Source organism: Colletes latitarsis, chromosome 1, assembly GCF_051014445.1.
Source record: "Colletes latitarsis isolate SP2378_abdomen chromosome 1, iyColLati1, whole genome shotgun sequence".
NCBI lineage: Eukaryota > Metazoa > Arthropoda > Insecta > Hymenoptera > Colletidae > Colletes > Colletes latitarsis.
In genome coordinates, this window is record NC_135134.1 from 35486952 (window position 1) to 35514678 (window position 27727).

At 32.4% G+C, this 27727-nt stretch overlaps 1 protein-coding gene across 3 annotated transcripts; it reads left to right on the forward strand.

Moving 5' to 3' along the window:
• The first annotated feature begins 1373 nt into the window (after positions 1 to 1373).
• Positions 1374 to 27727, forward strand: LOC143343366 (glutamate receptor ionotropic, kainate 2). 3 transcript variants are annotated; one of them, XM_076768207.1, is made up of 16 exons: positions 1374 to 1499; positions 4505 to 4611; positions 6487 to 6645; positions 6722 to 6903; positions 8909 to 9066; positions 9138 to 9279; positions 14152 to 14454; positions 17306 to 17524; positions 18033 to 18239; positions 18330 to 18414; positions 19607 to 19883; positions 20388 to 20586; positions 22710 to 22953; positions 23385 to 23500; positions 26342 to 26491; positions 27003 to 27727. In XM_076768207.1, exons 2-16 carry the CDS (start codon positions 4542 to 4544, stop codon positions 27183 to 27185), a joined length of 2694 nt encoding a protein of 897 aa, XP_076624322.1. In that variant the 5' UTR covers positions 1374 to 1499; positions 4505 to 4541; the 3' UTR covers positions 27186 to 27727. The 3 variants fall into 3 exon arrangements, with proteins under 3 accessions (XP_076624322.1, XP_076624338.1, XP_076624331.1); XM_076768223.1 differs by having other exon boundaries at positions 22728 to 22953; positions 27003 to 27726; XM_076768216.1 differs by having other exon boundaries at positions 1377 to 1499; positions 4530 to 4611.

The window sequence follows — 27727 nt, forward strand, 5'->3', positions numbered from 1 at the left end:
TTTTTCGAATACACAACTTCTACTTTCTATTTACAACAGTCCTTCTTCCTTAATGATTTATAATATGAAGTAAAGGTCCAATGCATAATTACTATCGAAGTAATACGAATGAAATTAATATTCTATATTAACCTTCTTTATGTTCGAATACTTTTACAATTTCACATTCTAAGTTACTTATTTCTGAAGGGGAGGCAGAGAGAAAGAGTGCATCGAGTTTAAATTTTCAATTGTAATGACTGTGTAAAATAAAAATTTGATAAAGTTTTAGATTTATTACCAAAGTATAGTCGACTCCATTTAGAAGACATCAAATTTTCCCACTTTTAATAATCAACGCTTCTATCAATTCTAAGGATAGAGAGGAAGGGGATGAGAGTTCATTTTTATGCTTTTAAAAATATGAAAAATTAGAATCGAATGGCGTCAATGCCCCATGTATAAAAATCCCGTGCCAAAATTAATGAACATTTTATAAATAACTCGTGATATATAAAATGAACAGAGTTTTAGAACCAGTAATTTGCATTTACAGGGCTAGGGCATTTCAAAACATTAAGGACTCATCTGTTATATTCAATATAAACTTGGAAAGCAAAAGGAACAAACTGAACTACCTTCGTATTCCTGTTTCCCAATCAGAGTATCTTACTTGCGTTCATTTAAAAGTAAAATCGACTCGCACTGCTCTCAATCTCAGAGTATGACACATAATCGTGACTCACCTGCCACGCGAATTCATCTTGGATTTTATATAACGTTTACTTCTCGTACAAATGTACTTCCGGTTTCGCTTAATTTTTAGCATCGAATATAACTGGTTTCCCATTTAATATTCCATCTCATGATTCATTTCACAAACTCGTTTGATAATAGCACCAGCCCGGATACAGCAATTACCTGTTTGTCACTTATATTCACGCTCCAAAGAAATTATAACGTTAAAAAAAAAAAAAAATGGTTATCATATAATATAAATCCTTCCGTTCACTTTATTTTCACAAAATGTTTATTCGCCAAGTGGAGAAATTTCCGACGTCGAACGTTTAACACTGATCGATAGCGACAACGGTTACGAAAAGAAGAATTACGTTAATTATCGTGAATGGTATTAGCTTCTAGTAGAAGGCTTTTAATCGATTGTTTATTTTTTAATACAAGAATAGTCTTTAGCAGCTCGAGCATTCGTGAAAGTACGAAAAGCATGAACAGTGAACGGCGAATCCTGCGTGTGCAAAAAGCATGATTCGCGGACAGCGTGTCGTCGAAAAGCTACTGGCGGCGGATCTAACAATAAGTTAGATCCAAGGTAGGTGCCCGCCATGTTACGGTGTACAAATGAATCGAAGAGGTTTGGAAGGGAGGCTGCGTGTGCGCAGTGAAAAGCCACTCGAGAAGTGGCATTCGGAATTAGAGTGCATGCCGCGGTGTTCCTTCTGAAAAGCACGTTTATCAAACTTCTGTTCCAGGTGACGGGCTAAGTGTAATTGCAATTTTAGGTAAGTCCCAACGCATTTAACACTCGCTGTGTTCTTCGAGCATGCGACGAAGAAAGCTCCTAAAACTCCATCCTTTCAATTCGAGAACTTTCCAGTCCTCCAAGAACAAAGTTACAACTAATTTATCGATAACCATCCGTTGCACGAATTTTACTTTGTCTTAATTAATAATTTAGGCAAATAAGTCGTTGAATTTGCAGACGTACTAATACCGAGTTCCGTTTTCTCGACGAACTTACAGTTTCTATCGAGTTCATTCTCGGAACGAAAGGAACAGGAAGAAATAATCACGTTCCTGGAGTTCGTTTAAAAATAAATTTTTCAAAGGCCGAAATTGTCTTCGTAACGTCGTCCAATCGACATTTTAATTTTTAATACAAAGATGGAAAAGAAAATTCTGAGAACTACAAACACATGCCTGTTCTCGAAAATACAAAATTAAACGTAAACCTAAGTCGGTCAGGAGGCGTCGTTGATTGCGATTCAACGAAAACTATGTCACAGAGCTTATAAGCGACAAGCACCAATGGCGACAACGCCCTGCGTCTAAATATATCGGAGTTGTTGCGCGCACTCGAAGATTTTCGTGCGTTTTTCATGACACGTTCCCGCAACTGTCGCGACTGTTACGCGCTGAAACGACAGTATGAAAGAGGCGCCCGAACGATGAACGAACGAACGAAAAAGAACGCGTCAATCTGAATGCGTTTGGCAGACTGACAGTAGAGATAGGACAAGTTCAACATACACGGTGCATCTACCAAGTATTACGATTGATTTTTTCTTAAGAGAAAATCTGATCTTCATTTATGCCGACTTTTATGAATATAATTACGACTATTTGAAAATAGATCTTTGTTGAACATAACCTTGTTATACTGTATAGTCATAGATTCGAACGTCGAATAACGATTGACCATAAAATTAGATCTTGGAACGGTTGAAATGTTCCGTTGAGCGTTTGGAGAAGAAACAGTAACGTGTTCGAACATATTCCGCTTGCATGGACAGTTCCAAAATGGACGGGAGACATTGACAAAAGAGTCGTTCCACGTGAAATCGAACACCTTTTAGAGTAAATTTCAAATTATGTACAGCTTTAGGCACGTTGTAGTCTTTAGCGATATTTAGACGTGTCTTGAAGGATTTTTCAAAATTTAAAAAATTGTTCAAGTTACAGACACGTATAGTTGAATGTTACCTTTTTGTTTTAAATTATAGCTGCTTACAATGAAAACAGAATACGAAACAAAAATTGTATCGATTAAAAGAAATTATTTTTCACCATTTTCCGACCATCAATGTCGATTTTTGCGAACCGTTACAAAGCGAAGCTTTTACACTTTCCTCGTTCAACTGAAACGATCGACCAGAACGCAACGCATAATTTACAAGGAAAATACCCTCGTGAAATCGTTCCAAACAATTTTAACTACTTCAGAATCACGATTAATATATCGAGAAATATATCGGAGATATTCAGTTTTGTTAGCCTGCGACTCTAAAGTTGTTGATTACTGCTTCTTTTATTATTACTGCGGAACAAAGAATTTCATCAATAATCTAAAAGAAGAAAACAAAAGGTATAAAATAATGTGTAATGTATAGTAGATAGCTAAATGTTTTTTTCACGCCTGAAACAATAGCGTCGACGTGCAAAACGTCGAAAGAGAATTTGACAGACCAGAAGCCCCCTTCGGTAGGTTTAAATAAATAACGGAACTCAATATTGGAGGACTGATTTTAGACGGATGTAAATGTTTACGCGCGCCGAGAATTCGGGCGTGTAATAGTTTCCGTTTAGTTTACACAAAGTCTTACGGTTAAGTGCTCGTTCAGATCTCAGCAGTCAACAGCTTGCAACGAATCGCGTATACGTGATCTTCTTGCAAATAAACCTGCGCCGACCCGTATGCTGGCTGCCTTTGAAGCTAATCGCGTCTCGTCGAACTGCTTTACGTCGACGCTAGCCGAACAATGAATCTGAATATGTGTCCGTCATGAATTTTTCAATAGAAAATTCTACAAAATGTTGGCAAAAACATTTGTTCGCTGCATTCCATGGTAAATGGAAGCCATAAATAAAAATTTTAATTTAATTTTTATCAGATTCTTTTAATTTTTATTAAATTATTTTAATTTTTATTGGTAATCACTAAAATAGAAATGAGGCTGCTTGACGGATGCTATTAAAACTCGACATAAAATAATTTGAAATAAAAAGTCAAAGAAATTGTTTAAATTTATCTCAATGACACACGTTTAAACAAAAAGATGCCCGGGTATATTGTAATTTTATTTATTTCCGTGGAGATTATCGGTTGTTTTTAATTCTATACATTTTTATTTGTGATATAGCGGTGCGACAATTAAAAAATAGTGTTCTAAGTATTTATGAGTCTTATCAAATAAATAACGATTGATTATCATTCTGAAACTATTTTTATTATCGCATTTGACTCATACGTTTTGTCACTTTTGAAATAAACATAAATATATCGCCTATATATTGTATTTATCATCGTATATATTTCTCATCTGTGTATTTAAATAATTATTGTGTTTTATTAAACCTTTCATTATTTTTACATACCTTTTAAATTTCTATTAGTCCATATTTAACTTATTTTTATTATTATTGTATTTATAGACTTTAGTATCATATTTATTGCTTCCATCAGTTCACTTAAATGTTATATGATTTATCTTATAATCTTCCTACCAGTTTTATAGATTATACAATAATTATGTTGACTTTAAAAATGGCTCGCAACGTATTAATCGAAACTTCTTAAAAACATTAACTTTTTTAGAACCGGTAATTGGTCGTTGTTATTATATCAATAAACATGCTTTATTATAAAATAATTATACACTTGTAGGCTTGGTTGCAGAGTGCAAATTAGCCTTCGGGAAAAATGAGTTTGACATGTTTATTGTATATAGATTGTTGAGATTGTTTGACAAAGTTTATTACGAGTTCTTACTTTCAATTGTTGTTACAGGTTAATTGTTGCTTTCTCTGCGTAGAATGATTACAAGATGTTGATCAAATGTCTCCCGTTGATCTTGTTCTCCTGTGCTCTAGGATTCCCCAAAAGGGTTCATATAGGTAAGGGAAAGTACTTTATTTTACTTATGTACAAATTAGAATAGAGAAGCCTCAAAATATGCAAAAAATCACTTTTTCTTTTATTATTCATTTATTAATTTTACATCTGTCCAAATTCACATTTATTTGACGCAATAAATATTCTTTGTTCTGATTCAAGTAATATTAATTACATTTAAGTATAATATTTGGAATACGTTTGTATACAAGGTGTTCGGCCACCTCTGAGAAAAATTTTAATGGCAGATTGTAGAGGCCAAAATAAGACGAAAATCAAGAATACCAATTTGTTGATAGAGGCTTCGTTAATAAGTTATTAACGTTTAACGTTCCGCCTGTACTAAATTTTTTTCTCGAAAATGCGCAGGATTTTGGGGGTATGTCTATTCACCAAAAATGATTGTAATTGACCCCCCCCCCACTGAAAATAATTTTTCCAGACGATTTGAAATTCTTTTTTTTCACTCAAAACTTTCAGCACTTACTCGAATTTTTTTCTCGAAACTGCGTAGGATTTCGGGGGTATGTCTTTTGACAAAAAACGTTTGTAATTGACCCCTGCAACTGAAAATAATTTTTTTAGAATGATTTAAAAATTTTCTTTTTCGCCGAAAAAAGGCACCACCCCTCTGGGTCAATTTTTCTTAAAAATTCGTTTTTCATTTTTAGTAATTTTATTTGGCGCTGTATAGAAAAGTTGTGTAATACTTTTTTGTAGGTACCTATGAGCTCTACTTCAGAAAAAAGTTTCATTGAAATATATTCACTACTGTAGGAGTTATGGCTGTTTAAAAGTTAGACCATTTTTCCGGTTTTTTTTTTATTTTGCGTGGTCAAGAAATAACTTTTCGAATATTTTTGGAATTTCCACATATTCTGCTTCAAAATACGCGTTGTTTGCATTTTGAAACATTAAAATCGTCCAATCCGTTCAAGAGTTATGACATTTTAAAGATTCGCATGAAGTTTTAGGGAAGCATTCTGGGCCTCACATCAGATTTTCTCTAAGGAATTTTTTTCTCGGAAGTGGATAGGATTTCGGGGGGATGTGTAATGACCAAAAATGCTTGTAATTAACCTTCGTAACCAAAAATAATTTTTTCAGAATGATTTGAAATTTTTCAATTTAATTTTTTAATAACTTTTTAACGAGTCAAGACATTGATATTCTTGATTTTCGTCTTATTTTGGCCTCTAGAATCTCCTTTTAAAATTTTTCCCAGAAGTGGCCGAACACCCTGTATAATCTGTATTCAAATCTGTTTTTTTTTATAGAAACACTAAAAGTGGAGACAATATAAAATTTTATATTTTTATCAATTATGCGAATATTAACCCTTAACCATAGAAAACAAAAAGTTATACTACGGGAATATGTAAAGAATTTCGTTTTATTTTCTATTTATTTATCGTTACTATAGTTTGGAACAATATTTTGTATTTTAGTATCTTGCGTCGTTATGTTACCTTCTGTTGTTTCATAAAGTAAGGTTATAAAAAAATTGTTGAAATGCAATGGTTAATTTCTTTTACACGATATTAACGAAATATCGTTAAAAGCCGTGTCGATTTTTCATATTTAAAAAATAATACTTTAAAATTCATACAATGCTAAAAAATATGTTTACACCTTTTTAATAAATTTCATTCAAATATTTTAAACGAGATAAAAGTTTTGTTTGCCCCATATCTTTTGTTTACACAGAGATGCTTTTATATTTACGCGACGCTTAAATGGAAAGTGAAGCAAGGTCAGCGTTAAACGCGTGAAAGGAAAATGAATAAAAATCGATTTGTTTAGCTTCCTAGGTTTACGTACACCGTTGAAATAAATTCGTAAAGAGAGACACGCCTGCTTATGTTTAACTCTTTCAGGAGGATTGTTCGACGATGGCGAGGAGATACAGAGAACATTCGAAACGTCCGTGAAATCGGTGAACAAAGAACGTTTCAAGAACGCGGAGTTAGCCAACGTGTTCCTCGTAGCAAAATCGAACCAAGTTGTAACGGACACGTATGAAGTGTTTTTGAAAGGTAGAGAGCTTTTGGGTTCGAAGGTTTGCGTTTCCATTTCACCGTAATTTCACCGATTTCATTGAAATGTTCCTAGTATGCGAGCTGATGGGCACGGGAATCGCTGCGATTTTTGGTCCCCAGAATGTAGTCACTTCGGAACACGTACAGAGTATATGTGACACCATGGAAATGCCTCACATTTATGCCAGATGGGAACCCATGCAAGCACGCGGTAAAGGGATAAACTTCTATCCTCACGCGGAAACTCTCTCGGTGGTACGTGGAATGTGACGAGTTTCGCAAGTTAAATCGAAAAATTTTCAATGTTAGGAGGATGTTAAAAACGCCCAATTTTAAGTATCGTATAGTATAACGAGTATATAGAGAGAAACGATCAAAAATCAAATTTTCAGTAAAATAGTCTTATTTACGTATCATCGATACGTTAATCACATTTATACATTGAAAATTTAATTTCTAACGTAAAATAATTAATTAAAAGAAATATTTCTCTATACATATAGTAAAGATGAAACAAAATTGTTTGAATAACTTGCAGTGATAACTTTGTTATTATTCGTTATTGTTTATCGATTCTGAAAACAAATTATCTCGAGAAAGAGCACTCAGGAGCAGATGAAGTTTATACTAATTCAAACTGTTTAACACGAACTGATCTTACAATTACTCGAAAAATGAAAGAATATAAATACATGTTTCGATTTTTTGTAATTCTCTCTAGCGTTTGGGAAACACGACAAAAAGTAATAATATTAGAATCATTGGAACTTACCCATACCATTCAATGTGAGAATTTTTAATTATTAAAACTAAACCAGAACACTTTAAACCTAATTTCAAAAAGAAAAAAAGAATAATAACTTAACAAAAACATGTAACAAAAACGTACTAGATAAATATATGCTACGTGTTAACTATTCAGGCTTGCGAGATTTTTATACGTCCTTGAACGTAATTATTTATCCCAATCTGTTATTTATGTTACAATTCTATGAAATGAAATACAAAATCAAAACATTCAATTTTTTTCGTTTCATTCAAAAATTCGTAAACTGTCAGAGTGTCTTCCAAAGAGCAAAAGTGTTACCACTTCTTCGAAATACGATGGAAAAGATGTTAAACTTGAGTCCAAAACGTGAGTATGATAGTGATTCGATATTAAATTTTTTATTTCCAGACAATGCTAAAATGGGTATTTTTTAACGTCCCCCTTTATTTAATCCTTTTAAGTACGACACCAGTACTATGTACCAATCCACAAACCCTCGTTAGTTGTTGACGTTTAACCGTGTATTTTTATGTTAATGAATCAAATTTTATTACACAAAGACCGTAAAATTGATGGTAGATTATATCTATTTTTTTTAAGATCTAAAATTGTGTTCTTGAAGCATACGTAGATAAACACGCAAATTTTTAAAAAACTATCATCAATATACAGGGTGTTCGGCCACCCCTGGGAAAAATTTTAATGGGAGATTCTAGAGACCAAAATAAGACGAAAATCAAGAATACCAATTTGTTGATTGAGGCTTCGTTAAAAAGTTATTAACGTTTAAAGTTCCACCTGTACTGAATTTTTTTTTCGAAAATGCGTAAGATTTCGGGGGTATGTCTATTCACCAAAAATGATTGTAATTGATCCCTGCAATCGGAAATAATTTTTCCAAAACGATTTGAAATTTTTTTTTTCCGTCGAAAAATTTCACACCTTCTCGAATTTTTTTCTAGAAAGTGGGCAGGATTTCGGGGGTATGTCTATTCATCAAAAGTGATTGTAATTGACCCCCGCAACCGAAAATAATTTTTCTAGAACGATTTGAAATTTTTGAATTTAATTGTTAATAACTTTTTAACGAAGCTGCCATCAACAAATTGGTATTCTTAATTTTCGTCTTATATTGGTTTCTAGAATCTCTCATTTAAATTTTTTCCAGGGGTGGCCGAACACCCTGTATATGTTTTGTTTAAATAAAATATTTATAACGAAATTCAAGTTCTTTATTGCACTAGATGAAAACTCCATTGAATAGGAATAAACTGTTGTTGAAAGCATGTTTCTTATTCTATAATATAAGTCTATTTTCAAAAACTTTTATAATGGCACAAATATGTTTATAGACCCCAATTTGATAAATACTGATATAGTGCGTAATAAAAAATTACTTTATTATGTTGCTTGCTTTATCATACCAATAATTATCTTTCAGAAATACTTAGCACAGTGATTTCATTAAAGAAATATTTTATATGTTATTAGATTTTCGATCTATTGATTACGGATTTCGAATGGAAATCGTTTGGAATATTATACGAAAATACCGACAGTTTAATTCGTACTCATCGTTTGTTGGAACGTTTGGATGCTCGCAGTCATACGATCTTTCTGTACCATTTAGGACCTGGTCCTAGTTACAGGTACGTAAATTTATATTAATTGTCATACTGTAGCCCACGAATTGTTCATCGTTGCACCGAATTTCGTCCAGGAAGGTGATGCGAGAGATAAAAGACGCGGAAATCGAAAACATTATTATCGATTCTTCCATCGAGATTCTCGCAGAGGTGCTGAAACAAGCACAACAAGTCGGTATCATGTCGGAGAAGAATAAGATCATAGTGACTTCACTGGTAAAGTAATTTTCTCGTTCTTTTATATGGTACGAAAACAATCAATTTGCCAATAGTTACGCAGTTTATCGAATCAATATATTCATTTACATTCTAGATTACGGATTAAAATTTTACTAATAAGTTGGATAATAAACAGTTTTGTTTTTATGAATCTAAGAAAGGAAAGAGAACAATTTTATTCATTCAATTTCGTTATTTATTCATTTACATGCATATTCCGACAACCAATTGTCTAATTGTCACAAAGTTTTCTTTCTATTTCACGATTCTTTGTATATTTCTAGTTTGAGTGAATACTATGTGGATTCACATATTTTTATTGCAAACTTTGACCAAGTCATTTCTATTATTAGAAATAACTATACTAGGAAAACAAGTAACAAATAATATTTACAGCTTTGAAGACGTACTCTTCTTGTAATTCCTTTAAACAAAACAAAATAAGAGATCAGTAATGATTACACTTATCTTAACACTAAATCTACCGACATTTCGTGTATATCGATTCCTACCATGACCGACGAAATGACCAGGCTTTCTTTCTCTCTTTTACAAGGTAACATACTCTTAATGTTTGCATTGTACGTATAGAACATTGTGTTTTGAAGTTTATTCGTAAGATACCTTTGTCTTTTATGTCGCATATCTATTCTTAAAGCGTGCATTTTAAAAATCAGTACAAAAATATTCAATAATTTTGCTCTAAGTGTGTGTGCTTAGTACTTTAACTTCATACAGAAAATTTACAAATTATGTCGAAATTTTTTAATTTTTATCACATGGACTATAAAACGCACTTGAAATTGAATTTTGTTTCAAGTCAATACCGTAGTTAATTCGGGAGAAAACAATTGTTTATGAAAAAATGACATAGTAATTATGCAAACATCCTGTATACAAATTTAAATTCTTTTTCAATTAAGTAAACAATTTATAATCCAGTTTTCTTCTTCAAACATCTTTGGGCGCATAGAATCAAAGCAGATTTCAAAATAAACATAGAAGACAGGATAAATAATAGTTGATATATTCGTCGGATAAAGGATGAAGAGCCCTTTAAAATGAAACTTGTTTCAAGTCGATAGCGTAATTAGTTCCGGAGATACAAGGATTCGAAGTGTTTGTCTATTTTTCATTGCTTGCGTCACGAGGTCAATGAACTTTCACCGCGGCTTTGGTAAGGTCGTTGACCGCGTGTGTTCGTAGTAAATAGTAAATATTACATCACTCGCAAGAAATCTTCGCGAACGGTCCGGCTTCGATTTTGAAGAAACTTCGTACACTTATAAAGCAGCCAAAAATAATCGACACGTATTTCTTTTAGCTGCGGTAACTCGAGTTTAAGGGGTGAAACCACCCCTTGAAGTTTTGGTTCGAAACGGCTATCTCGAAAACGGAAAGACATACGAAAAAATTGTTAATGGGCGAGGTTAATGGTTTTTTATGTACAATAACATGGTGTTAAAAAATTTAACAAAATACAATTTGTTTATAACAAAAAATATGTATTAACTTAATTTTTCATTTTATTGAAATTTTCATAATGACAAAAAATGACGAGCATTTTATTCCAAATCCATTGGTATGTAACATATTAAAATTGCCTCCTACAGTTCTGCAGATTTTGATGATTTACATCTTGCGCATACATCCACTATGGTAGTAGCCGTTCTAACTTTGATTTTAATGAACCACTGTAAATTATACAGTAACAAGTAACAAGTAACAATAACAGTAACAAGTTTCTTAACAGCAATGAAAAGATTAATTGTTTTTATTACCCACCTATGGCATCGTGGTACAGGTGGAGCGATTTATAACTTATAAATACATACAGTGTTTATAGTAATTACTCTATGTAGTTTCGGTAATAGTGATACTTTTCGAAGAAATGTTTGAAATATAAAGAGTTCTTACACCATGCGCATTTAATTATTGCCACGTTACCGCCAATGTGGCATCTTGGTTCATTTTTAACAGAATAGCAGTACTCAACAGGATTCTGGAATGCATTTGGTTTTTCATCTATACAGGGTATTCGGTCACTCCTGGGAAAAATTTTAATGGGAGATTCTAGAGGCCAAAATAAGACGGAAATCAAAAATACTAATTTGTTGATGAAGGCTCTGTTAAAAAGTTATTGACGTTTAAAGTTCCGCCCGTACTGAATTTTTTTTTAGAAACTGGGTAGGATTTCGCGAGTAGGTCTATTCACCAAAAATTATCGTAATTGACCCCCGCAACTGAAAATAATTTTTCCAAAATGATTTGAAATTTTTTTTTTCGCCGGGAAATTTAGGCACCTACCCTTGTCGATTTTTCTTAAAAATTCGTTTTTAATTTTTAATAAATTTGTTTGACGCTGTACGGACATGTTGTCTAATACTTTTTTGTAGGAGCCCATGGGCTCTGCTTCAGAAAAAAATTTCAATGAGATACCTTTACTATTTTAGGAGTTATGGCCGTTTAAAAATTGGACCACTTTTATGGGGGTTTTCACGTTTTACGGGGTCAAGGAGCAACTTTTCCAATATTTTTAGAATTTCTATATATTCTCTACTAAAATATGCGTTGATTGCTTTTTTAAACATTAAAATCCTTCAATCCGTTCAAAAGTTATGACGTTTTAAAGATATGCCTCACATTAGATTTTCGGTAAGGAATTTTTTTTCTTGAGTATGCGTAGGATTTTGGGGGTATGTCTATTCACCAAAAATGCTTGTAATTGACCCCTGCAACTACATATAATCTTTTTAGTATGATTTGAAAGTTTTTAATTTCATCTAAAAGTTTCAGTACATACTAGGTAGGTACTATTCAGTAGAATTTTATTCTCGAAAGTGGGTAGGATTTCAGGGGTATGTGTATCCACCAAAAATGATTGTAATTGAGCCCCGCAGCCAAAAATAATTTTTTCAGAATGATTTGAAATTTTTTAATTTAATTTTATTAACTTTTTAACGAAGCCTCCATCAACAAATTAGTATTTTTGATTTCCGTCTTATTTTGGCCTCTAGAATTTCCCATTAAAATTTTTCATCTGTATAGATGAAAAACCAAATGCATTCTAGATTCCTGTTGAGTACTGCTATTCTGTTAAAAATGAATCAAGATGCCATATTTGTGGTGACGTGGCAATAATTAAATGCGCATGGTGTAAGAAATTTTTATATTTCAAACATTTCTTCGAAAAGTATCACTATTACCGAAACTACATAGAGTAATTGCTATACACACTGTATGTATTTATAATTTATAAATCGCTCCACCTGTACCACGATGTCATAGGTGGGTAATAAAAACAATTAATCTTTTCATTGTTGTTAGGAAACTTGTTACTGTTATTGTTACTAGTTACTTGTCACTGTATAATTTAGTGCAAGCCTACAGTGCTTCATTAAAATCAAAGTTAGAACGGCTACTAGCATAGTGGATGTACGCGCAAGATGTAAATCATAAAAATCTGCAAAACTGTAGGAGGCAATTTAAAAATGTTACATACCAATGGATTTGGAATAAAATGCTCGTCATTTTTTGTCATTATGAAAATTTCAATAAAATGAAAAATTAAGTTAATAATTTTTTTTTGTTATAAACAAATTGTATTTTGATAAATTTTTTAACACCATGTTATTGTACATAAGAAACCATTAACCTCGCCCATTAACAATTTTTTCGTATGTCTTTCCGTTTTCGAGATAGCCGTTTCGAACCAAAGCTTCAAGGGGTGGTTGCACCCCTTAAACTCGAGTTACCGCAGCTAAAAAAAATACGTGTCGATTATTTTTGGCTGCTTCATAAGTGTACGAAGTTTCATCAAAATCGAAGCCGGGCCGGTCGCGAAGGTTCCTTGTCGGTCACGTCTCACGTGCGAGAGAGAGGTCCGACGCGTTAGACGGAGACAGAGGTAGTGGGAATTAAAAAATTACCCCTTCATTTAATTTTCGATATTTCTAAAACGAAAAGTCGGATCAACATGAGACACAAATCATTTTAAAGAGGAAACTTTACCATTTATAACAGTGGCACAGTTATGAAGAAAATACTAGTAGTTTTGGAACTGCACGTGTCTAAAGTTTTTTGTACTTTTAATACGCTTTAAGAGACTTTTCTCAGATGCAGTGTGGAATATTAAAAATTATCCCTTTACTTAAATTACGGTATTTCCAAAACGGAAAGTCGCATCGATATAAAACAAAAATCATTTTAAAAGGGGGGCCTTTTCACTTCTAACAGTGGCTCAATTATGGAGCCATTATTATCGGAACTGTACGCATGCAAAGTTTAACTATTGATAAAACGCGTTGTTAGACTGTTCTAAGACAGTGGAAACTGAAGATTCTCTCCTTTCTTTTTTTCTTTATAATTTCCTATTTACATTGGAAGCTAATCAGAATTTGATATCAAATTTTGTCAGATTTTTTGTCAAGAAATAGAAATCGTTCAATAGGTCAGATTAGCCGTCGTGATAAACAAGATAGGCTACATATTTTTCATAAAAAACAAATAATAAGAATAGAAGTGAATAGTGAAAAATTCATTGTACGGATACTATAAAAAAAGTCGTGAATTTAAATGGCGCTAAAATAACATTATACGTTATAAATTCTAAACAAAATTTAAAAAACGGCCATTTGACCAGTCGCGTTAGGTTTGGTATTAAATAGAAATATACCACTAATTGCAGTTATTAAGTCATAATAACAGGTTGATATTAAAGCAAGTAAAGAATCATAGATGCCGGATGGGCATCAGGACTATGTTTTTACCGTGCAAATTGCTTTTAATTATCGTTGACTTTTATTTATTGACGAACAATTTAATAATCGAGTATCATCGAACGGTTCGTCGGTTGTACGGTCGTTTCAGGACTTTCAAACGCTCGATCTGGAGCCGTACCAATTTTCCGGTGTGAACTTTACGGGAGTACGTCTGATCGATCCCAACAGTACCATCGTACAGAATATCGTGAAAATGCACAAGAACGAATGGGGCTTGACCGATCCTTCTCAGCTACGCGTTGAGCCAGCTCTCATGTACGACGCCGTGCAACTTTTCGCGAGGGCTTTCAAACGTTTAAAGGACGCCATTCACGGCGACGTGAAACAACTATCCTGCAACGGTAGTTTGAGTTGGGAGCATGGCTACAGTTTGAGCAACTTTATGCGTCTCGTAAGTATGTTTGTTTACTTATACGGGATGTGTCAAAATGCCACAATCGAGCAGATTGCAATTTTACGCATAAAATTAAACTGGAAACAAGAAATATTTTTGCTCGTAAGAAACTTAGTTTTCGAAAAAATTTAGTTTAGTCCATTATAGATCAAACAGTGAAAATCATTCTTTACAAACTGCGTAGAAAATTAGTTAACTATTGGGTTGTTCGGAAAGTAGTTTTGTTTTCTTACCAACAGAGACGTTAATTGTATTTTTAACCAGCCAACTTTATTCTAAACCGTATTTTCATTATATATTTTCACAGCTGACACTTTAAGGCTTGTTTGTAAAAGCTTTTGTTTGTTTCTGTGCAATTGTGATCCTTTGGTGTCCCGTCAAATATAGAAAATCAGAAACTGCACATTTTGCTTTTTTATTATCGAAAAAGTAAAAATGTCGTTCAAGCAAGAATAAAATCGTATGACGCGTATGGAGAAGATGGTTTTAACAGAATGGCAGTGCCAAAACTCGTTCGCAAAATTTCGTACCTACAATTTTGATATCGAAGATGGCCCACGTTCTGGAAGATTAGTTAAAGCCGAAAAAGGGAAATGGAGCTATTGCTTGAAGCAAACCGACGAACAACAACACGAGAAATTGTTAAGTGGTTGAATTTGTTGAATTTTTTTCCCCCCTTACTCGGTTAACACTTTCCTTTCTCGACCAAGTATCTCCTCGCTAATGGTTATCTTCAAATTCCTAGAGAACCATTGTATATATATTTAATCTAAATCAGCTGCTGATTTTCTGTAATTTATAATTTTGTATCATTAACTGTATGCAGATAATCTCAATGTAGTTATATATCCTATTTGTATTACGCATTTATATGCGTTCCTAATAATCCTGTAGAGGGTTACACAGCATTCAATAAAAAAAAAAAAAAATTAGTCGAATTCGACTGTTTGTGAATGAAACACGAAACGACTTGGTTTCGTTTCGAAGCTCGACATTTGGGTTCCAACATGATAATACCAGACCTCACACAAGTTTAGTAACTCGTCAGAAGCTATTGCAGTTTAGATGGGATACATACATCATATTCTCCAGATCCGGCACCATTGGATTATTACTTGTTCCGGTTTTTAAAAAATTTCTTAAACAATAAAACATTTACTTAAAGCGACGATGTCGAAAATCGCTTGCATTAGTTTTTTATAAATAAAGGTCAGAAATTTTATGAGCATGGAATCATGCTACTACCAGAAAGATGGCAAAAGATGTTGGACCAAAATAACGAGTACACAATTCAATAAAATATTTATACAGGGTGTTCGGCCACCCCTAGAGGCCAAAATAAGACGAAAATCAAGAATACCAATTTGTTGATGGAGGCTTCGTTAAAAAGTTATTAACAATTAAATTAAGAAGTTTCAAATCGTTCTGGAAAAATTATTTTCGGCTGCGGGGGTCAATTACAGTCATATGTGGGAATGTTGTTATATATTTATGATTGCAATGATTTTTCATTTTAATGACACACATTACTTCCAACTTACAGTACAATATTATCTTTATTATTATTTCAGTATATTGAGCTTATTAATACAATTTACGTACGCATAGTTAAAAGCATGAACAAAACTAAACAAAATTACGATAAATTGCTCTACGATAAACGGTTTTTCAACTAATAATGAAAAGGTTATTTCTTTTTTATTTATCAAATATACAGGGTGTTCGGCCACCCCTGGGAAAAATTTTAATGGGAAATTCTAGAGGCCAAAATAAGACGTAAATCAAGAATACCAATTTGTTGATGGAGGCTTCGTTAAAAAGTTATTAACAATTAAATTCAAAAATTTCAAATCGTTCTAGAAAAATTATTTTCGGCTGCGGGGGTCAGTTACAATCATGTTTGGTGAATACACATACCTCCGAAATCCTATCCACTTTCGAGAAAAAAAATCGGGTAGGTGCTGAAATTTTTCGACGAAAAAAAAATTTTTCAAATCGTTCTAAAAAATTATTTTTGGTTGCGGGAGCTAATTACAATCGGTTTTGGTCATTACACATACCCTCGAAATCCTACGCACTTTCGAGAAAAAAATTCTTTAACGAAAATCTAATCAGGTGCCTAAATTTTTCGACGAAAAAAAAAAATTTCAAATCGTTCTGGAAAAATTATTTTCAGTTGCGAGGCTTAATTACAATCATTTTTGGTGAATAGACATACCCTCGAAATCCTACGCATTTTCGAGAAAAAAATTCGAGTAGGTAGACTTTTTCACCAAAATTGAAAAGTTTCAAATCGTCCTAAAAAAAATTATTTTTAGTTGAAGGGACCAATTACAATCATTTTTGGTGAATAGACATATCCCCGAAATCCTACGCATTTTCGAGAAAAAAATTCGAGTAGGTAGACTTTTTCACCAAAATTGAAAAGTTTCAAATCGTCCTAAAAAAAATTATTTTTAGTTGAAGGGACCAATTACAATCATTTTTGGTGAATAGATATCCCCGAAATCCTGCGCACTTTCGAGAAAAAAATTCAGAATGGGTGGAACTTTAAACGTTAACAACTTTTTAACGAAGCCTCCATCAACAAATTGGTATTCTTGATTTTCGTCCTATTTTGGCCTCTAGAAAAAGTTTTCCTAGGGGTGGCCGAACACCCTGTATATTATAAGAAAGTTGTTCCTTTTCACGAAGGAGAAAAACGAAATTACTTTCCGAACAACCCAATAAAACATTTAATTACGAAGTATTATTTTGATGGAACGAAACTATAAAATAAATCATTAATATCGACGATCAAAGAAAGGAATATATAACCTTGTTAGATGTTTCCGCCGACTATTTTCAGAGCGAAATGGAAGGTTTGACAGGTTTGATTAAGTTCGACACGGCTGGCTTTCGCAGCGATTTCCAGTTGGACGTGTTACGCTTGGCGGAAGACGGTTTGAAGAAGATTGGAGTGTGGAACAGCACCAACTCCATAGAATGGCAACCGGAAAGCGAACCCCCGAAATCAGACGCGGAGTTCAGTCTTCAGAATAAAACGTTCATCGTTTTGATAGCCATTGTACGTGAACAATCGAAATTCAAACTCTTCGAAAACTTTCGCGATATCGATTATGTTTCTCTAACAATATTTTAATTAACAGGAAACCAAATGGGAATTAAATTTATTCACTATGAACTACTATTATATTAAAAAAGAGCAAAATCATTAAAAGTTGGTTTCCTCGAAGCGTATTAAAAATAATTAAAGTTTGGGAAAAGAAATTTTTTTATGTTTATGTTTTCATATACACGCGAATTAGAAATACTATTCAGATAGTCTAGTTTTAAATTTGTCTTTAATTTTTTATATTACAACTATATATTTTTCTAGTTTTCATTGTTAGGCTGAAGATAACTCGAATTTAAATCAAATTTTAAAATTAAATTTAAATTTAATTTTCTCAACCATTTGTATTAAGATGAACAAAGAGTCCAAATAGAAAATAGTTCCTTTCGATGGAACTAAAAACCGCGATAGAAAATAGAATGGAGCAAAGTTAAATTGCTACGAACATTGTACATTGCAGAGCCACCCTTATGGCATGTTGAAGAAATCTGCGGACATGATGACCGGAAATGACCGTTACGAAGGATTTGGTATCGATATTATTCAAGAGCTCAGCAAAATGCTCGGCTTCAATTATACGTTCGAAGTGCAAGCAGACAATGTTTACGGGTCCTACTCGAAGACTCTAAGAAGATGGACGGGGATGCTGGGAAAAATTATGGCCGACGTTAGTTTCGATGATGTTCACATTGAGGCATGCTATAATCCAACAGCGGAGAGGAATTAAAATGCAATATCCGGTGAAATTATGTTGCAGGAGGCTCATCTAGCTATTACTGATTTAACCATAACGTCTGAACGGGAAGCAGCGGTCGATTTTACGATGCCCTTTATGAATTTAGGTATAACTTCTTAAAATCAACCTAATACACCAAGAACCTATAACCGGAAATCATAACTATAATAAGATATACGTATTTTACAAGTTATAGTGCAGTGATTAATATTTGATTAAATTTTTTTTTATATTAACTAATCATTACGAATTATTAAATTTCCTTTGGTAAACCTTACGTTTAGAGGAGACAGCTCCGATTTTAGCCGTCGCTTGTTTTTGATTAAAAAGTTATTAGCATATAAAAATAAACAATTTACAAGATAATATATTCATTTAAATAAAACGATTATATTAAATTATATTTTATTAAAAATGGGTGTCGGTATTAGTGTAGTTTTTAGGGGGAGTCTGGGAGGCGCAATTCGTGGGGGATGTTTTATTTTATGCTCTGTAGGGCTCATGGAACGAAATTCCATATTCTTATTTTTTGTTTTCGGTAATTTTTATATACTAATAACCTTTTAATAAAAAACGAGAGGTAGCTATAACTTTTTGGGGGATACTCAAGAGTTTGACTTTATAGTAGGTAACAGATAATAGTAGTAACTAGACAATAATACATTTTTATTAATAACTTTTTAATAAAAAACGAGCGACGGCTAAAACCTTCTGAGGGGGTGACCTTGATAACATATGTCAAGGTCAAGGTCGTCGCAGCTGCCTCCCCTAAACGTAAGATTTGCCTTTTTTTTTATCATTAGTATTATCGATAATTGGAATGTTATTTTGGTTACTCATAACCATTAACGATAACGAAAAGAGAATATTAGAAATTGGTAGAAAAATTCTTGTAGGACCATTTACAGTGACATCCAAGGAACAAAAAATGTCCTTATCACTTTCATGATCAAGTTTTTAAAGAATTCAGGTTTATAATCATTGAATTGTAGTTTTAATTGCTAAAACAAAATGTCGAATGAATCATTAACGTTTAAGATATACGATATGCGCAATACAATTGACAAGAAACGTAATAAAGACAAATTGTCGACGAAACAAAATGGTATCCCATGAAGAATACTCTCTACATATACTATCAACATCCACCACAAAATAATTAAACATTAAAATCTTTGGAATATCAAAATTCTTGATTGCAACTTCGAAAATTTTCAACGTTTTAATAACCTAAACTCATCAGATTCAAATTTTTGTGACAGATATTTGGATACATTAATTTGTTCGATTATTTGCAGGAATAAGCATCTTATACCGAAAACCAACGAAAACACCACCCAGTTTGTTCTCTTTCTTGTCTCCATTCTCTGCTGGTGTCTGGTGGTATTTGATCGGATCCTACATATCTGTGTCATTGCTACTATTCGCGATAGGCAGGATATGCCCGGCTGAATGGAACAACCCCTATCCGTGTATAGAAGAGCCTGAGGAACTGGAGAATCAGTTCACTTTCAAGAATTCCCTCTGGTTCACAATCGGTAGTATTATGCAACAGGGTTCCGAGATCGCACCTATGTAAGTTTAATTCACTTGAATTTGAACTAAAATAATTATATACGTGACTGCACGGTTAATTAATCGCACACATCGTTAAAATAGTTTTATCGTATGAAGTAAATTTGTAATTCCCTTTCAACACTTATCAAAATTCAAAATATTTAATGAAATATGAATTTTATTTCAAAAGTGAATGCCTACTGTAAAGAAAGTACATGCAACAATGACGATTCAATCAAAATGTTTAAAAGAAGTACATGTACCTGTATATTACAACAAATTGACAACATCATTTATTATAGTCAACGTCCAATGTAAAATTAGTTTCAATAAAAAAAAAATAATTCTCGAGGTGAAATGTTAAAAAAATAAAGAAGTGGGAAATAAATTGAATAAAAAGTTTCTTAATTATCATTTCTTTAAATTCTACTTCTTCTAAAGATAAAATTAAGAAAATTAACAAACAAACAACTATGGTGTACTTATTCTCAATTGTAATATTGATTGAATTTCCGTTAACAGAGGACTTTCGACGCGAATGATGGCTACTTCCTGGTGGTTCTTCTGCTTAATCATGGTATCGTCTTATACAGCCAACTTGGCGGCGTTTTTGACCGTTGAAACAGTAGTGTCACCGTTCTCAAACGTTGAAGAATTAGCAAAGAAGGACACGATCAAATACGGTGCTAAAGTGGGCGGGTCTACCTTGATGTTCTTCAAAGTAGGTGTTTACTGCGAATATTTCATATTCTTTAGGCAATTAGTAAATATCGAACGTGAAGAAAGAATAATGTAGTTGTCAGTAGTAAACAATTTTACAGGATCAATACAGCACCCGATGTTCTTGTTTCGAATGTAAGATATATTTACGAGTTTTAAGTAGTTGTTGATGTCGTACTATCCTACTGAGTTCAAGTTAAGCGAAAGACTGTTGATATAAATGCTTTATTTAACCCTGAATTATTAACCCCCGTCTAGTCATAAGATATAATTATGAACAAGTCGCCTGAAAGATCGTGTGCACTAAATAAGATAACACGGTGTGGAGAATTAATTTTAATTTTGATACAAGATTGCTGCAGAATGTAAAAGAATAGCAGGTTATAAAATTTAAAAATTATGTATTTTCAGTTTGCCGTAGAAAGTATATTTTAAATCAAATTAATTTTTGAATATTTTGATTTGGGGCCTCATCTGGTAGATAAAATGTCGGAATAAGAAAAATAAGTATTATAATAAATATTTATAGTCCAAATAAGGACACTCAATTTCATATACAATTTTGGATTACATTTATTGTATTTTTGTATAGAGGAATTCTTTTTTTTTGCGTTAGATATCAATCAATAATTAAAAATGAAAACTAAATTTTCATTTTGTCTATACATAAATCCATCCATAAGCTATGACAATACACGTGCATTGTAGGTTAATTTTGTAATAATGTTGATAATAATAATTTGGTAATTAACTGACTAAATTTCTTTAACTTGTAAAGATACATCACTTTGGAGATTTTAAAATTCTCTTTTATATTCTATATACAGGTTGTTCGGCCACCCCTGGGAAAAATTTTAATGGGAGATTTTAGAGGCCAAAATAAGACGAAAATCAAGAATACCAATTTGTTGATGGAGGCTTTATTACAAAGTTATTAATTTTTAAAGTTCCGCCAATACTGAATTTTTTTCTCGAAAATGTGCAGGATTTCGGAGGTATGTCTATTCACCAAAAATTATTGTAATTAACCCCCGCTACCGAAAATAATTTTTCCAGAATGATTTGAAATTTTTGAATTTAATTGTCAATAACTTTTTAACGAAGCCTCCATCAACAAATTGGTATTCTTGATTTTCGTCTTATTTTGGCCTCTAGAATTCCCCATTAAAATTTTTCTCAGGGGTGATCGAACATCTTGTATTAAAGAGATATTCTGTCTTAACATAAAATGAAGTATGAAAAAATTGGATATCAGAATATTTTTACATCACTAAAAGAAACAAGACTTCAAAATAAGAAAATTAGAAAGGAATATATGTAAAATAGAAGGAACTGTCTTAATTTGTTTAACACAAGAGGTATAAATGAAAATAAATAATTGTAAAAATAAACAAGTGTATAATATTCATAATAAAATATATTATATTACTTTTTAAACAGGCTTATGGATATTCTGAATATTCTCGATGAGTACACAAATAGGGAGATCGAAATTTTTAAACCAGAATTGAGTATTTTGTGATAACTAATAAATTACTATTTTTTAATATTAAAAGAGTAACTTTTTTGTCGAAGAATATCTTATTTTTTCATATATTGAATACAAAACGGAATTTCTCGTGAAAAATCTCTCACACGATACATACTGTATTTAAGGCGAATTAAATAATCCCATAATATTTATTATATAATCATAGAAAATAGATCGTCCAGTACCTGCTTAATCGCGAATAGATTATCAACCCCAATAGTTTACCATATCCCTATCATATCAACGTAGATGTAATGTATTTTAAACAATGCTTGAATATATACATAATATGAAACCAATAATACAAGATCGAGAATAGTTTAGTTAAAAATGCTCCCAAAACTATCTTTTTAGCTTTAGCTTTAGTCCCACGTGTTAATACTTACATATATGTATCGATTCCGTATTTGCATAATAAAGAATTAAACCCAATGTCGCATTAATTAATCGCATAATCAGTCGAATACGTACATTGAAATTCAACTATCTCCACCCACACTAATCAAATGTAACGATATAACAGAAAGCAATTAGTGTCGCTCGCTAGGCAAACAATATTTGAAGCCCTTCATTCTAATTCAGTTTTTTGAAAGAATTATGCCCATGTCAAGGAATCCAACTACACGGTCTACAAAGATATGTTCGATACGATGATGGCGAACGCTGAAGACGTTTTGCCTCCGGACAACGACTCTGGCCTGAAGAAAGTGTTGAGGGAGGAATACGCGTTCCTAATGGAGTCCAGCTCGATAGAATATATCACCGAAAGATATTGCAACGTGACGCAGATCGGTGGACTTCTCGATGCAAAAGGCTACGGAATCGCTATGAAAAAATGTAAGTTTCAGCCAAATACAGTATTGCCTGCCATATTGTCATAGACTCCAGACCAGTGGTTCTACACCTTCTTTTTTGTACAGACTCATTTTAAAAGCCTAATAATGCTCATGGACCCTTTCTATGTAATGTTTATGAGAATAATGGTTTTAAATATTAGCTAAATCAATGTTTTTTAACCGATTTCCTCCGTTTACTAGCGTAAGTCGTTATTTTCAATATTGAAAATAGTGAATATTAGACAAATTTAAAAAGCAAGTACACTTTTCCTTCCCTCCCTGTGATCTCAACATTTTCTGCTAAATATTTAGCTATTAAAAGCTAGAAAATTTGATACCGTCTAAATTAATACTGGGAGAGTTCTATAACGACGTAGTCTGCTTTTTTTTTACTTATTCGTGAAACAGTAGTCATAATTGTAAATATTTTAGATTCGCCTTATCGTCACGCATTGAATACTGCTGTACTGAAGCTCCAGCAAAGTGGCTTGATCACGGAACTGAAAACGAAATGGTGGACGCAGAAGCGAGGCGGAGGAAAGTGTCGGGTATGCGTGCATGAATATTTAAGTAGAACCAGATGAAACGGAAATGCGTTAAATACATTACGCGTGAAATTCAATTCCAGTTATACAGTATCATTAATGAACGATACGGATACACCTTTTAAGACACGCTAATATTAAGATATCGAGTGATATCTTATAGTGAGATTATTAGTTATGTTAAACTTATCTTTATTAAACGTCTTCGACTCTTTAATATACATAAGTCGTCCTTCGAGTTATGTATATAATATACAAAAACAAATAACCTACAGAAAAATAACTCATATCAATGGCTGTCTTTTAATATAATACTTTATTTCTGCATTTACTCTTGAAATTTATCTGTTGCAAACAAGAATTCAATAATAATTTAAACTTGAATCTTCGGTTGATCCGTTTTAATTTAATAGTTATATATTAATTTTCATTTTTCTACATAATCATATGCAATTTTAATCTTTTTAACATCTATTACTTTACGTATACATATTAGTATACATACTTATACAGGCTGTTCGGCCACTCTTGGGAAAAATTTTAATAGGAGATTCTAGAGGTCAAAATAAGACGAAAAACAAGAATACCAATTTGTTGATTGAGGCATCGTTAAAAAGTTATTAACAAAATTATTAATAAAATTTGTCCACCTACAGGAATTTTTTTCTCACAAGTGCGTAAGATTTTGGGGGTATGTCTATTTACCAAAAATGCTTGTAATTGACCCCTGCAACTAAAAATAATTTTTCCAAGACCATTCGAAATTCTTTTTCTTCACTCAAAACATTCAGCACTTACTTGAATTCTTTTCTCGAAACTGCATAGGATTTCGGGGGTATGTCTTTTGACCCAAAATGCTTGTAATTGACCCCTGCAACTGAAAATAATTTTTCCAGACCATTTGAAATTCTTTTTATTCACCTAAAACTTTCAGCACCTACTCGAATTTTTTTCTTGAAACTGCGTAGGATTTCGGGGGTATGTCTTTTGACAAAAAATACTTGTAATTGATCCCTGCAACTGAAAATAATTTTTTTAGAATGATTTAAAAATTTTCTTTTTTCGCCGAAAAAAGGCACCTGGTCGATTTTTCTTAAAAATTCGTTTTTCATTTTCAATTTTGTTTGACTCTGTATAGAAAAGTTGTTCAATACTTTTTTGTAAGTATCCATGAGCTCTACTTCGGAAAAGAGTTTCATTATAATATATTCACTATTGTAGGAGTTATGGCTGTTTGAAAATTGGACCAGTTTTATGAGGTTTTTTTCACTTTACGAGGCGATGGAACAATTTGTTCAATATTGTTAAAATTTCTAAATATTCTTGATTAAAATACGCGTCGTTTGCCTTTTGAATCATTAAAATCCTTCAATCCGTTCAGAAGTTATGACGTTTTAAAGATTCGCATGAAAATTCGGGCAGACATTTCTGGCCAGAAAATATATTTTCGATAAGAAATTTTTTTCTCCAAACTGAGTAAGATTTCGGAGGTATTTTTATTCGCCAAAAATGATTGTAATTGACCCCCGCAAACGAAAATAATTTTTTTAGAATGATTTGAAAAATTTTTTTTTCATCGAAAAATTTCAGCACCTACCCGATTTTTTTTCTTGAAAGTGGATTGGATTTTGGAGGTATGTGTATTCACCAAAAATGATTGTAATTGACCCCTACAACCGAAAATAATTTTTCCAGAACGATTTGAAATTTTTGAATTTAATTGTTAATAACTTTTTAACGAAGCCTCCATCAACAAATTGGTATTCTTGATTTTCGTCTTATTTTGGCCTCGAGAATCCCACATTAAAATTTTTCCCAGGGGTGGCCGAACACCCTGTATATTTCTGTTCGTTATACAATTCTGGAAACACCAAATTATGAGGTGGAAAATATTTAATAAAAATTTGCTCGGTATAACTAGCAATCCTTATAGTCGAATATTTGTAAAACAAACATTATCGTAAATTGATATTCATTATAATAAGTAGATACAAAATTGAATTCTTTTGGATCTGATGGTAGCATATAAAACGTCCATGAAAAAATGGGGGAAACGTTAAGTTTTAGCGTTTCTCAAAAAATAAAAATTTATTATTTAGTGTACATAGATGTACTTGCTTAATTTTAAGTAATATGTAACACATTAAACTCTACACAATGAAAACTATTTTTATTTTAACTATTAATTTCTTCTAACTTAGGAAAAATTTTAAGTCAGCGATTAAAGACACTCAAACTCAACTTATACTTAAAATTCATTACAATTCACATTTCCTCTTTTATTGTGGACACTTCATATGTGTACACGATATTTTGAAATCAATAATTTTGTGACGTATGATATACAGGGTGTTCGACTATCTTTGGGAAAAATTTTAATGAGAGATTCTAGAAGCCCAAATAAGACGAAAATCAAGAATATCAATTTGTTGATCGAAGCTTCATTAAAAAGTTATTAACATTTAAAGTTTCGCCTGTAGAACGGCAATCTGCGAACAGTTGCGTATGCGTGATAGTGGTTCTCACTCACAAAACTGTAAAGCTATCTATACGTCAGATACGTCATACTGAATGAGAACCACTATCGCATGATTGCCGTTCTATAGGCGGAACTTTAAACGTTAATAACTTTTTAACAAAGCTTTAGTCAACAAATTGGTATTTTTGATTTTCGTCTTATTTTGGCCTCTAGAATCTCCCATTAAAATTTACATCATACTTGCAGCTTGTTCAAATCTGCTCAAAAAATAATTAGTAGTTAACGATAAGATATTTACTGTACTAAAATAAATAATTGTAATAGTGAAATGCACAAGCAAAGTGTCATATATAAATAATTTGTAGGAGGACGGTGGTCAAAGTCAAGCAGAAGAATTGGATCTCGATAACGTGGGAGGTGTTTTCTTAGTACTGACTGTAGGCGTTGCTCTGTCCTTTTTCTACACTATATTAGAGCTGCTCTGGGACATTATCGCTACATCTAGACGTGAAAACGTAAGCACAATTAAGAGTTCTAATTCAGTGTTTCTCTATATGTAACAATTTGGATTATTTTTAGGGTAATTAAAAAATTTCATTGCATTCATTGTCTTCGACACCGATTTAGTAAAAAAATTGCCATTATTTTTTTATACTAGCAGGTATTTCTTTCAGGTCGTTAAAGTGGAACGTGATCCAAAATACGTTTGTAAACTTTACTCTGACCACATCAAACAATGCTGCTATATAATACATTGCCATATTGCACATATAATTTTAATGTCGGTTAATTTTATGGGCACGTAATATTCTGAATTATAAATAATTTAAAAAATCTCTATATCTGATTTATGTACATGAATTATGTATCACTGAAATAAATTTAGGCGGCTAGAATTTTTAATTTCGTAACTCACGTTAGCAGACTGATTTTACACGAACGTTCAACTACGCAAATAATATAACATTTGCGACAATAAAAGAGACAAATCACACATAACCATTGAAATGTATCATTATTCCTCAGGTTTCGTTTAAAGAAGAGCTAATGGCCGAAATAAAATTCATCGCCAAGTGCAACAGTTCACCAAAACCAGTGAGAAGAAGAAAGGGTTCGTCGAATAGAAGCAGGGAAGACAGCACCAGAGGCTGCACGCCTCCTTATGGTTTTATACCTGCAATTAGAACTACGAGCTCCGACGACAAGTGAAGAATGACAGAGAAATTAAACGCAATAAACAATATGATTATTAAAAGTTTTTCGTTTACAACCAGCAAGTAAAACTTTGACCATTAATTTTACGATCGATTCAAATTCATTTTAATTTAGTTCGACGCATGCCAACATGGCGTAACTAAATTCATTACAAATTGTATAATGAATTTAATGCCCAAAGGATTCATCAAAGCTACTATCGTGGATCTGTCTCTCTTTTGTAACATAACCTGCTTTCGAATAAATTGACGAAGTTAATTTTGTTAATTAAAAGTACTGTGTAACACAATTACATTGTATTAAATCTGTAGGACTTCACACTGATTCGATACGTAAATTCACTTGTAAATTAGGTTAAAGAAAGTGTATTCTATAACAAGTACAAGAAACTGTCGAAATCTCAAATTTATTTTTTGAATCACTATGTTAAGCGAAAAAAACATTTCTCTTCATTGGAAATAAAAGGAAAGCTTTCTTTTCATTGCAGTGGACAAAAGGTATTCTCCCATCCACCCCCTTTTAACATTGTTTTTAAG

Bases quoted from the DNA above. Each gene is read 5' to 3' on its own strand.
- LOC143343366 (XM_076768207.1), top strand. From the start codon at position 4,542: ATGTTGATCAAATGTCTCCCGTTGATCTTGTTCTCCTGTGCTCTAGGA. The intron at 17,525-18,032 runs GTACGTGAACAA...TGTACATTGCAG, and splicing joins TCATCGTTTTGATAGCCATT to AGCCACCCTTATGGCATGTT. The intron at 18,415-19,606 runs GTATAACTTCTT...GATTATTTGCAG, and splicing joins GATGCCCTTTATGAATTTAG to GAATAAGCATCTTATACCGA.